Below are 12,744 nucleotides of genomic sequence, written 5' to 3'. Positions count from 1 at the left end.
CTCAAGACTCTATTGCAATGCTTATGCATGAGGGGATCTGGTTGTGATTGCTCAGACAATCTTAACTGTGCCATTTCATATAGAGTGAGTGCTTGTCTTTGCAATGCTGAGTCTTTTAATTCAGCTTCTGTGTGGTCTGCCTGCAGATAAACATTTGTGCGTACATATGCTGTGGTGTATGTATATGTACACATAAATATATCTGTTTCTGTAACTGTGCTTAGACAAAAGGTTATGTTAGACTGCAGATAGGAATAAGACTATTCAAAGTTAAAAGATTTCAAAAATTATATTTTTGCCTGTTGCTTTTTTCCCCAGAGTGTTTACAAACCCGTTATGCTAGAGTTAACGCTAAGGTATGTTGAAATGCATGCCTCAGACATGTAGCTGTCTTACTAAAACCATACTAGTAATTCCAATATTACTAGAACGTTTGTCTCTGCAGTTGTCCTTGCCCACCCTCCCTGTCACACTGTTCAAAAAGCAGTTAGTAACTTTGTAGGTCAAGTCGAGGGTGCTTAGAAAAGGGTAGAGCACCACCAAACTGTTTTAGGAAAGAATTGTGCCCAGCACACGGTGAAGACTCATCATCTTTGGATCAAAGGGGCCTAGAGGCGATGGCTGGAAATGCAGTGAAGTTGAGGAGGTGATGGATCAGCAGCAGGGCTGTATGGACGTGAGGGCGGAGTATGAAAGGGTTAGAAAAAGGGAAACGGCTGAAGGGGTTCAGAGGAAGAGTGTCACACACCGGAATAGCTTCAAAGAGGATAGACATTATGTCCAAGAGATCAGAGGTGGAGGTGGGGTAACTAAGAAGAGTTTCAGTAATCAAAGTGCTTCAAGCAGGCATGATAATTCTGGCAGTGGAAGTGTAAAATTCCTCCTCAGAAGCACGGGGGGGGGGGGGTGGGGGGTGGGGGAAGGGGACGGAGAGAAGACATGGAGTTTTGGGGTGGGTTTTTCTTAGGCAAGCAAGATCCTGAAGACATGTTTCAACTCTGAAGAGAGGGAAGTTTCAGGAAGGGTTCACCGGGTGGCTATGACTGAAAAAATGAAGAAAGAGTTACACCCTAACTTGGTGTAGCTCAACAGTGCCTTTTTGAATCAGTGGTTACAGTCATTTGCATAAATTCAATAACTGAATCGCCCATGATGCTGAATTGAAGCAACTGTTGAAAATCCCAAGAAAAGCAGAGTGTAGTGGAAGACGTCCAGATCTGTTCAAATAATAAGCTTACTCATTTTGTGAGAAATTAACTCCAAAGCCTCAACCATTCAGATAGTTGTTGGATTTTACAGGAGAGCTTTTATTGCCATCTACTGGTCTAAATAGGCAGTTTGCTCTACTATAACATCCTTTCTAAGAACCATTTGGAAAATGTTTGCTTACTTAGAAAATATTTTGAAGAGATTGTTTCAGAATATTCCTTAGGCAAGCTTATCTTTGGCATGGTATCAGACGAGTCTGTTTGTAGTTAGCTATGTTGGCATGCCGAGCTTTATGAAAGGGGGTTCATTTAAACATCTGGAACCTGACGCGCCCATAAACGCGCTCCAGCACATGCTTCACGTTGCAGGAGTCGGCTCTGGCAGCACACAGAGGGATTTGTACGTGTGCTGTGCAGTGGCTGTGTGTGCATGCACTTTGAAAACCGGAGTTGTCAACATTTCTTTCTACTTTCAACTTCCGAACTACATATAATTGGGCAGGACTTGGAGAAGAACTTTCTCTTAATTAGTCCCTCAGAATTTCTGATTACTACAAAGCCCCACAAAATCAGCAGGAGAGCCTGAAACTTGGAGGCTTGATTAAATTAAGTCTGAATCAAGTCATTGACAAGGTGAGATTAGCTTTTTTATAAATGCAGTTATGAAAATGAAAGGCCCAGTTCTGTGTCTTTCTCAAGCAAGACACCCATTGAATCCATAATCCCTTAATAAGTTCTCTAGGATAAGTATCTAATTTCTCTGAACTGCAAAGCCTTTTATATAATTTTCTGTCTATTCAGTATGAAGTTCCTAAGAGCCAGATTTTCAGTTCTTTTCTGGAGGCATCCATGCTGGCTGAAAAGTCATTGCCAGGCTGCCGTATAACTCAAATCTGCAGAATGTTTATCTTTCATCAGATGAACTAGTTGTTTGTACAAGCACTCCCAGACTCCTAAAGATTTGGGGAACTCAAATGAGGAAGATAAGCAGTGACATTATTCATATTATTTAAACTCGCTTCACTCATTTTGACTGAAAGATAACCTGGCAGTGATAACCATTTTAGTCAGTACACAGGTGTCTATGGCCTTGCACCCAGAATTACGCAAAAAGCTCTTCACACAATGATTAAATATGAAGAAATAGCTGGAAAAAAAATGTAGCAGCAACAGAAGGCTGGGTTTTTTTTTTAACTAAATTTGCCGATTTGGAGTTTTGAACTATGTATCATATACTGAACTAAGATGACAGAATTGGGGGGGGTGGTTATTTCTATTTTCCCTGCAGCTGTCACGTTAATTCTTGAGACTACCGTGGCCTGGTCATCCTCCTAATGGCCATTGTTTGCAGACCTTAACCAAAGCCTCTGTACTCGTCGCCACTCATGGTTCCTGTTTTTTGTCTGTGTTTTTCTCTCACAGCTACAAGCCCCCAGTGTGAAAGGCTTTGATTTTGCTAAGCAGCATCTGGGCCAGCACAATAAAGATGATGTCCTGATTATCCATGAGCCAGCTCCTTTACCAGGACCTATTAAGGATACTACACCATCTGAAAATGGAGAGGTACCCAGCCCCAAATCCAAGACTTCCTCAAAGCCTTCAAAGACTGTTCGACACAGAGGGAGGTCAGTTCACAGAGATAAACCAAATTGTAGTAGATGACAGTTTATTAATGGCTGGTGATTACTCTATTTTTAAGGTAAATACAGTGTAAAGAACTGTTCCAGAGCTCTGGGACTTCTGTTTTCTAGTTGGCCATCAGAGTTACGCCTTGCTACTCATTACTACAAGGATGTGAGAATTCAGTGTCCGTTTGTCACTTAACAGCAACATGCCCAGTTAAGGAAGGGTATTTAAGATATTACTAGGTTGGCTGGAGTCAAGTCATTGCTTGTGTAGTGGAAACACCAAGTGTATGGTTTTTGATGCATTCTTTTTGTAGTGCACTCTAGCTACTAAGGCAACGGGTGGTTAAAAGCACATGAAAACCGTTGATGAGTAGCAGCATGTTTCAATAATATTAATAGTGATCAATACATGTATGATGAATTGGAATTTCCAGAAATAAGCAGTATCTCCAGAATTCAGGGAAGATGCGTGAGTGGTTTTGTTTGTGCTTACCTGGTTGCTCTCATAGCAAATGAGCTTTGGTCAGGAAGAGGAGTGATAATCTACAGCTGTGCAAGTGGAGATGTGCCTGTCAACCTTCAGCAATCATTTCCTAACATCTTCCAATAATCAAATGATGTGAATGTGACTTGCTGGAAAGGATTGTGTTTGTAGGATAGGTGCTGTAACAGAGCTATGCAGTAAAGAAGGATCTGTGGATTAAAACAAACCAAAAAAAAAGGATAAGTGGGAAGGTAATAGGTGGGAAAAAAAGTGGAGCCCTGAGGAGTGCTATGAGGAGTCACAAAGAGCTCCTTGCTGCGGAGCTCCTCTAAGCTCTACTTTCCAGTAATTCTTCCTCTTCCTCCCCCTCATATTTTTTCACTCCTTTGTGTCCCACTCTGCATCCCCTGTCCTTTTACCTGTGTGCAATTGCATGGCGGGAATAAAAAACCAAACCAAACCAAAACACCAACCAAGGACGGAGTTGAATGAGCTGAGGAAGAAACTAGCGGTGATTCTGAGTTGCAGGTCTCTGACACAGCTTGCTCCTCTGCTCAGCCTTTTGTGCTTCCTCTAAAGCCCCCGTTCTACTAAGATCCTTGCTTCATCTGCCCCATATGAGCTTTACACAGCTCAGTTTCTACCTTCCCAGATGCTGAGCCTGTCTTCCTAACTCCCCATAGGCCTTGCAAGCAATAGACTACAGTGGTACGGTGGAAGGTGGGCAAAACTGGGAAATAATGGCAGAAAAATCAGCTAACTGGTTTTGGTGTAGCCTAAATAAATTAAAACAATTTAATATAAATCAGAACAACAAGTGTTTCTGTGTTTCTGTTAAAAAGTTCAAAAGTGGTCTAAGACAGAGGTGATACTTAGGTGGAGGGTAAGGTATCTGTATTCACATGTGCATAAGTACAAGAGAAATTTAAACTTGAGGCTGTTTGTCTATTTCATCTAAAATAAATCAGAAAATGAGGCAGAAAAAATTTGTGGAGGCCAACATTTTAATGCTTCCCCTGAAGACAATAATGAATCATTGATCAAATTTGGAACAAAGATATTTCTTTTTTTAATAGCATCTAAATTCAAACACATCAAAATGTTTTCAAAAGAGAATTTCCTTCCTTTCTCTCATTCTCCCTTAAAAGCGAATCTCCCTTTAGGCTTAACTATGGAGATGTTACTGTTATCTCCCTAACATGCTGACATGCCCATGTCAGCTTGAGATTTAAAACATTTATTCCCTGAGGCAGAAGTTGAAATGTGAAATGATAGCATGGTGTGTTATGTTGGTTTTAGCTGTTTTCTGTTTTGCGAGTGAAAACAGAACTCAGTTCATCACAGTGCAGTTCGGGACGGTATGTTGCGTGCCAGGAAATACAGTGGTGATGCGAGTACACGTGCTGTATCTGTAAAAAGCAACAAACAAGAAAAGCTGCTGAGTTCAGAAAGCATCTCTAGGCTTCAGCTGAGAGTTGAACCTGTTGTTTTGGTTTGAGAAGGTACAACTGCATATTCCTCAGCACCTAGAAAGAAGGGTTGATGCTGACTCAGCACTATCTATGTTCCTATAACTTGCTTAATGATAATTTAGACTGAGGAGAGACTGTGAAGGAATACAGAGCGCAGTGACATGAACCAGAAAGTCAGTAGCAGATCTGGGAACAGAACGCCAGCCTTATACTTTGCTGAACCAAGACAAAGGTGATGGAGACAATAGTTCTGCTCACTCTCTCCGCCTTAGAAAAGAGGAGAAGATGCAATAATGCAGATCTTTAAGCTCACTGAGAACCGTTTCTCCTTTTTTCCCTGCTAATTTTTAATATAATAATTTAATCATTTTTAAATTAATAATTTAATTACAGTTCTGCAGAAAAAAATTAAAGAGTTCAGTTAACAGTGCATTGTTCAGGGAGGAGAAAAAGGGTTAATTAATTTGAAGCATTCCCTGCTGCAAGGAGAAGGTTTAACTTTCAGTAGGCTTGGTCCGGCTGGGTATGGTTATCTTAGGCTGTGCTCTAGGTGGGTTGAAGTTTAGTCAAGAGCCTAGTTCAGATATCCATCTCGCCTAAGCAAGTCTTGCACAGACACGTGCACACTTTCAGTGATTAACTCCCTGCAGGACTAGAATATAAATGTTCACAAGACAAAATGGTCACTAGAGACACTATCGCAAAGGCATGTGAAAAGACAGGCTTTGGTGTCAGCTGGGCGGTGGTGTGTGCCCTATATTTTTGCTATTTTTATACTATCTGAATAATTTTACAGCTGAAGTATTCTGTTGGGGGAAAATCACAGTATTTCCTTATATTTTTCTGTAATTGATTGCAAAAATTACGAACACCGAGATTGTCATTTGTAGGTAACAAATGTTTTTAAGAATCTCATGACTGCATGCGATAAATACATTAAAAGTATCATTTTTGAATGGCCCTACGTTTAACTAGTCAGGAAAATATTAATGTGAACTTGTAGTGTTAGGAAGAGACCACCAAGTTAACAAGTCTAAGTATTAGACTAATTACCTGTATGCGTTTCTTCTAATACAATTCTTTTCTCTCTGTAAACTGCTACTTATGAACGCAGAGTTTTTTCTTGAAGTGTATTTTAAAGGAAGGATTAGTTAATAATCTTGTCACATGTGAATCCTGTTGCAGTCAGTTCTCACATGCAACGACAGTAACATCATGGCAATGAATATCTAACTATGATAATTTAGTATAAATGTACTTATGCACAGAAAAATATTAGCAATTTTCACAAGATACTTTAGCACAGGATTCTTTGTGTGCCCCTTTGCAAGCTTGTGTTATATGTTGGTTTGTTTGTTTTTTAATGTTTGTGTCAGAGTTTCACCATCAGATCCTGACTCTACAGCAAGTGAACAATCCAGCGAGAGAGAGACAGGAGAAGAAACTGCAAGACAATCAGCTGCTGCAAATGAGGGCAAACCACACAGAGCAGTAAAGAAGGGTTTGTTACTTTTTTTTTTTCTTGTATGCACTAGCAATGCTTTACTCAGATTGAAGAGTTACTCTAGTGCTGTAACTTTTGTAAACTCAACTTTGGCTGTTAATTTTTCTGGTCTGTGTTGCAGAAAATTTTCTTCCTCTCCTTTGCAGTTTGGGTTCTTTCATGAAAACTAAAGGTCTCCACATTTGGTTAATTCCAACAAACTTTTGAAAGTATTGGCTTAGCAGAAATGAGTCTTCCCTTCTTCTCCCTCCCACACACCTCCAACAAACCTCTTTGCATTTAGACTTAATTGTGGCTCTCGTGGTAGCAATCTTGCAGACAGTTGCCTGGGCAGTAGAGGTCACAGCAGGACTTGCTACAGCGTGGGTATATGTCTGTAACTGTAACTTTGAAAAAGTGAGATGATTAAAAAAAAAGAGACCAGAGAGGTAAAAGTTTTAGAGAGAAGTTCTAATTCAGACATGAAATTGCCTTCATGATTGTGCTTTAGAAAGATGAAAATCCAGTACTAATATGTTAATAACGGTGAAATGTTTTTGTGAAGAACCATCTTCCTTCCAGTTAAAGTGCCACCATTTGTCTTGGAGGTACCCTAAGATACACTTGTTTCCTCATTGAAAGGTTGATAAAACACTGCAAACTCACCTCCATTTTTTATTTGAAACATTCATTTAAATTCTTTTCCTGTTTAAAAGTGTGTGGTTAACTGTGCCTACACAAACACTAGGTGTTTTTTTCTGAGAGCCTTTTGGGTTTAGATAGCTTGCTCGTTACTTGAGGTTGTAGTTACCAGATCTTTACCTTACATCACAATAGTTTTCCTAGAGAAAAATCTGAAACTGAGATCTGGTAAAGGAGTTTGTGAGATCCCCATCTGTTCTTAATCCACGTGGCCTTGATGGCAGTAGAAACTGAGAAGAAGAAAATATTGATCACATTGTGAGCAGTCTCTTCGGTATATTGAACGTTTTCCATGTACTCCATGAAATGCCAGCTGACATGGAAAGGTGACTCCTGAGGAATGCAGTGCCAGTGAAATTCAGATCATAGCAGACAATCTTCACGTTTTGCTCTTGTTGAAGAAATGAGATTGAGGAATAGGTAAGACAGTATAAATAAACTGCTAGCTCTTGGGTGACTAAACAGTGAGTTAAATAACGGGCAGTTCTTGAGCTTTGATAATGTGGACGACTACTGGAAGAGCAAGGGTGATGGAGCAGGCTTTCCTCTGTAACAAACACGTAAGAAGACAAAGCGCAGGATCTGCTAAAGTGACTAGAAAGTTATGCTTCCTAATAAGTCAGCACAGTGTACACTGTATGTACTTTACACAGTTTACAAAGGTACTGTACTGATGCTATCTGTATATGCTTTCAGTGCCTTAGGTTTGCTCTAGGGACCAGAAATCATGCCCAAGTAAATATATAGGAAAGCAATTATGCTATGCCAGAGCTCATCTCAGGACGGCTTACGAGTTGCTCCAACCTATCTGACTTTAATTCAGTTGCCCTGATTTAGTGCTCTCTCATTTCTTACCTGGGAACTCCATTTTTGTCTCTTCGTTTTCCATCTAGCCTAAAACTTTATGTCAGGTTTAACATTTCCTTTAGGTGTAGAAGTGTTAGGTATTGCTGCATCTTAATTATCAGGCAAAGGCAGCAGATACTGTGTAAAAGGTGTCCTTTTTACCTATCGTGCCCTTACTGGATCAAATACGCTTTTTTCCCAGCATTTGGTGCCTCTAGTTTGGTAATCATAGGGACTATTTTTAGCATTCAGAATTGGAGGCACTGTCTGCAGAGAGCTCTCTCTCTGTTAAATGGCAGATTCAGCTCCCTCTTTGTGCAGCTGAGGCTCGGCAGTTTGATCCAAGTTCATGCATTTCATTCAAAAGTAAATGCAATCATCTTACTGCTGTGGTTTTTTTCCATTTGCCATTCCAGCTGAATTATTTGTAATAATTACTGTGTTGTCTCTTCTTTTTCCTTTATGTTGTCAGGAGCAAACAGAGTGGGTAAGTAACCAGAGCTGGTAGTTGAGTACAAATATGAATAGGGGTGCTGGGGTAGCTGCAATTATATCTTACGGATGGAAGGATGTGCCTTCTGAGTCTAAAACACCAAAATTGCTTTTGAACTATTGAAGTATAAAAAATTCTCAGTAACACAAATTATAGTCATCTAGTTTAGGCACGTTTTTCTAATTTCCTCCCAATTCTTTCAAATTATGGAGGAAAATGTCACTGTGAAAGAAGCAAAACTGAGGCAGCTGTTGGTCCTGAAACCAGCTTTATATAAACAAGTTAGAGAAATTGTTAGAGTTCGTGTCTTTACTGGAAGCCTGGAGCAAACGCAAGCTACCTGCAAAGAAGCACAAATATTTTATCTTGAACTAATGTTTTTCCGGTCAGGACAGAGACGTGGCAAAGATGAGCAGGAGAAAGCTGACACTGTCGTTGATAATGCCCACCATATCTAGCGATAAATTAAGGACCGTGTCCTCTGATGGCAGTTGCCATGGTAAAAAGAGTAGAGAAGGGTGGATATAAGGCTGGCTGTGATGCTTTCTGTTGTTGGGTTTGTACAGGTAACTAATGAGAGTCATCAGCTGCGTTCTGGGGACATAATCTACCGGGATACAAAGAAACTGTGAAATTTATTTGAAATACTGAAATATCTGAAATCTCCGCATACTCTGGCGTGATTCAGATAGCAGTGGAAGAGTGGAAGCTTCCTACTGCCTCTACCGGATTTTGGATTAGGCTTTATGCACCTTGGTTGCCGTGTCTCTTGTTTTTATTTCGGGCGAGTGCAGTTTCTATCTCCAACTGTACTGGTTTCCATATGAAATTAGAGCTTCCTGCAGAACAATTAATTTTCCTGACATTTCAGTTCAGTTAGTAGTTTCAACCTAGGGAACAGTGATGAGCACTGATCCTGACCCATGACCTCTATGGACTAGTTGTTTAAACGTGTTCTGTCCAGTATTTGGGTATTAATTCCTCTCCATTATTTTTCAGGCTCAGCTGTCTGAGATCAAAATTTCATTCACAGAGTGCCCTCTGATAGCTTTATAAGGAAGATTTGCTAACCATGGACAATAGTGTAATATCAGAACTTTGAAACAGGAAACTGTTCTTATTTGCTCTGTCAAAACTTCTAAAGGAACTCATTCACATGTTGAGTTAAACCCATTTCTCCTTTTGTTGTATGTGTGCAGCACTGTGCAGTTCCTGGCTTTCTTATCTGCTTTACTGTACTTCCATCTTAGTTTGTATTTAGAGACACACATTCAGCGTATGCACACAGGATTTAAAGGTCAGATGCAGCTTATGGGGATTTTCTGTTTGTGTGTGTGCATCCTTTTTACAGAAGAGAATAACATACGATGTTACTGTAGAGCCTTACCAAAATTTGACAGTGGGACTTTTAGACTGTTTTACAAAATGAGTTTAAGAACAGTTTCAGCTAAGAGGCCTCTCAAGCACTGGTTTATGCATGCAAAAGAAAAAAGGTTATGGATGAAATTACAAACATTCAGAGTGAATGCTCAACGTGATTGAACGTATGGGACCTTGCTAACCAAGTAATAGGAAAATGACCTTCAAATTTTATGTTGGAGATCAGTGAGCTTTGAGAACTGCTGTTCAGCTGGAAGGGTTGGAAAAAAATGACTAATGTATACAGAAAACAGGAAAGATGGATGCAGAAATTTAGATTTCATTTGCACAACAGGATGACTCGGGGGGATTCACACAAGACTTAATATGTCTTGTGCCCCTCCTTCTGAGAGGCAAGGCTCACATGCTTCAGAGAAACGCGTGAGGACGGGGCTGTGAAGATGACAAGTGGTAAAGATCACATAAATAGCTACAGAAGAGAGGTATATTTCATTTAGGCTCTGTGCCTTGCAAAACATTTGGGACAGAGAGATTTTGAGTGGAACTGTTTACTTTCTTTTTAAGGACACTTATGTAGGAAAGTCACATTTATAAATGATGCATACCACTTATAAATGTGTACGTTGGACAATACATTGATCAAGTTTGAGAAATATGAAAAATAATAACTTTGCTTTGCCTGTGGCCAGATTGTTTTGCAGTCCAAAAGTAATGTGCCGTGAATATAATGAAGTGCACAGTTCCTTCCCGCTCCTGCTCCCTTTTTGTGCTAGAAGAGGGAAGCAAAGGAGCAAGTCATCAACTGTGATCTTCTGCAGGACATAGCATTCACTTCTCTTCTGAACACTATACCTCATTACCAGCACGTGTTGCAAATGGCTCAAAGCAGTGGCTGTTTGCTTTTCCTTTTTGTCTGTTGAAGTTGGATCAGGTTGGTCAGCAGTTGATTCTGTATCAGAATCAGGTCAAATTCTCCTTCTGATTTGGATCTGAGAACCACGACACATTAGTAGAAGTCTGTGCAAGGATATGTGATTATGTCCCTCTATTCTGTTGTGTTCCTCCATAAGAAGAGTCACAAATCTTAATCTCTTATTGCTTATATTTCATAGTGAAAAGCAGTTTGCGAATTTGTGTCATTACCGTGTGGACAAGGCAAAAGATTATTTTGCAAGTCTAATCCACGTACCTGTTCCTGCTGTAGGCCTAGCTCCAGCAAACAAATACTTAAGTATGTGCTAAAATGCAAGCCACTGGGGGTGACCCTACAGATTTCAAGTCTTTTGAGGGAGATGATCCATTTCTGTTGAAATGATTAACCGTTGGCAGGACCAGCGCTGCAACTTTCACATGTATTGGCTGGTTTCCATATTATCTTTTGCTGATTGTATTTGAGTTGGTAGAGCCTCTCCATCAGATTGTGATGTGGCAATCTTTGTGCAGCTTGCATATTACTATGTGAACTCTTTATCCTGTCACAGAGAAGAAAATGGTGCTTTAAAAGATTTAATCAGTAAAATGTCTGTAAAATTCTTTGTCTTTTGTGTAGATTTCGAAAGGGTTTTTGTTTAAGTTGGTGTATCACTACTTCTGTTGCTTAAGAACTGCATTTTGCAGTGAGGCATCTTTCATTGCCCTTTGAACCTCCATCTGAGGAATTTGCATCTCCTTAAGTACTGATAAGAGGAACCATTAGCAGTGTGTACTTGAACAGCTTTTTTTGGAGTAAAGTAGATTGAGATTTCTGGGAGGTTGCAAATGCCAAGAGCTTGATTTACAGAAATAAAGAACGACAGCTCACCTTCTGGAAATAAAATGAAAAAATGTTTATAATTTGTAAACCGTTGGGTAAACTTGTACGCTAAATGTGAATCAGCTGGAAGGCCTATAGGGCAAATTAAGCACAGATGGAAAACATGGCATAGGCTTGTAGCATAGCATCTGTAGAGCATAACAGTTGACTGAGATAACCCTAGCAGCACCACTTCACTCTGCATTTGTTCTCGTGATTTAGGACCTCCTCAGACCAGCAGTGGAAATGAGCAGCACTCCTCAGCCTCTATCTTTGAACATGTGGATAGGATGTCGCGTTCCTCAGACGCCAGCAGACAGGTCCCGAGCAAGATCCAGCTGATTGCTATGCAGCCGATGGCAGCGCCTCCGGTTCAGAACTCCCTGCTTTCTGATCGAGTAGCGGAGACCAACAAGATTAATAAAGAGGTATTTTTTAACGTGCTTTGAGGGTTTGTGGAGGACTCTGTGCCCAGCCAGGAGGGAAGTGAAAAGCATCCGGTTTCTTGTTATCAGGAGTTCCTTGTTAGTTCCTGAGGAGTTCAATTTTGACAAGTTACAGGAATAATCCTGTTTCCGTCCAGAGAGATAATCTGACCTGGTTTTAAGAGTTACCTAAACCAAAAAGTGAACACGGAGAGAGGAGCAGATTTGATGGTCAGGATACCTTGTGTTACCATCCCTTTGCTAGTCAGCAGGACATGGCTTACGAGAGTTGTGTTAATTAAAGTGTGAGAATTGGAATGTCTGGCCCACCTTGGTTTTCATTCTACACAATTCTTTTGATTTTTCAGCAACTCAGGACGTGGGTTATACAAACAAGTTATCTCAAGACATTCTGGGGTGTGAATTTGCAGCACATTCATTTCTTCCAACTTCTGATGTGTTTATCTGACCATAAACATACAGAAAGTTGCTGTTTTCTCTGAGGCCTAGGTTGCTGTAAGCAAAATATGAGCGCGCCTGGTGCATTAGGAGAGAAGGTAATGCGCTGTAAAACCACATCATACGCTGCCTGATAGTGCCATGTACCTGCATCCTGGTTTTGTACTGGGTGTAAGGTGGCATCTTTTCATAATTCAGAGTGGAAGATTGCCGAAACCTTTAACTTAACTGTGTTAAGATGCTGTGTTTCCGAGTAGCTTACGGAAGAGAGGTAAATAAAATACTTATATCTACTATACATAGGCAAGAGGGGGCACAAAACAGAAATCTGATTATATGGGCAGAAGACATATAATCCTAGCTATAAATGTA

At 40.2% G+C, this 12,744-nt stretch overlaps 1 protein-coding gene across 1 annotated transcript in view; it reads left to right on the top strand.

Annotated features, from left to right (window-relative positions):
• The window catches only part of KIAA1549 (KIAA1549 ortholog), a 157,804-nt gene that overhangs the window by 122,051 nt on the left and 23,009 nt on the right, over nt 1-12,744 (top strand). Inside the window, exons 11-13 of the mRNA XM_042795227.1 lie at nt 2,631-2,833; nt 6,169-6,293; nt 11,711-11,916. Coding sequence (XP_042651161.1) covers nt 2,631-2,833; nt 6,169-6,293; nt 11,711-11,916 — 534 coding nt within the window. The remainder of the gene's footprint in view (nt 1-2,630; nt 2,834-6,168; nt 6,294-11,710; nt 11,917-12,744) is intronic.

The sequence above is a fragment of the Tyto alba genome, unplaced genomic scaffold, assembly GCF_018691265.1.
Source record: "Tyto alba isolate M040663 unplaced genomic scaffold, T.alba_DEE_v4.0 Super-Scaffold_21, whole genome shotgun sequence".
Taxonomy (NCBI): domain Eukaryota; kingdom Metazoa; phylum Chordata; class Aves; order Strigiformes; family Tytonidae; genus Tyto; species Tyto alba.
Note: the sequence above shows the minus strand (reverse complement) of the source record. Positions and strands in the feature narration are given on the sequence as shown.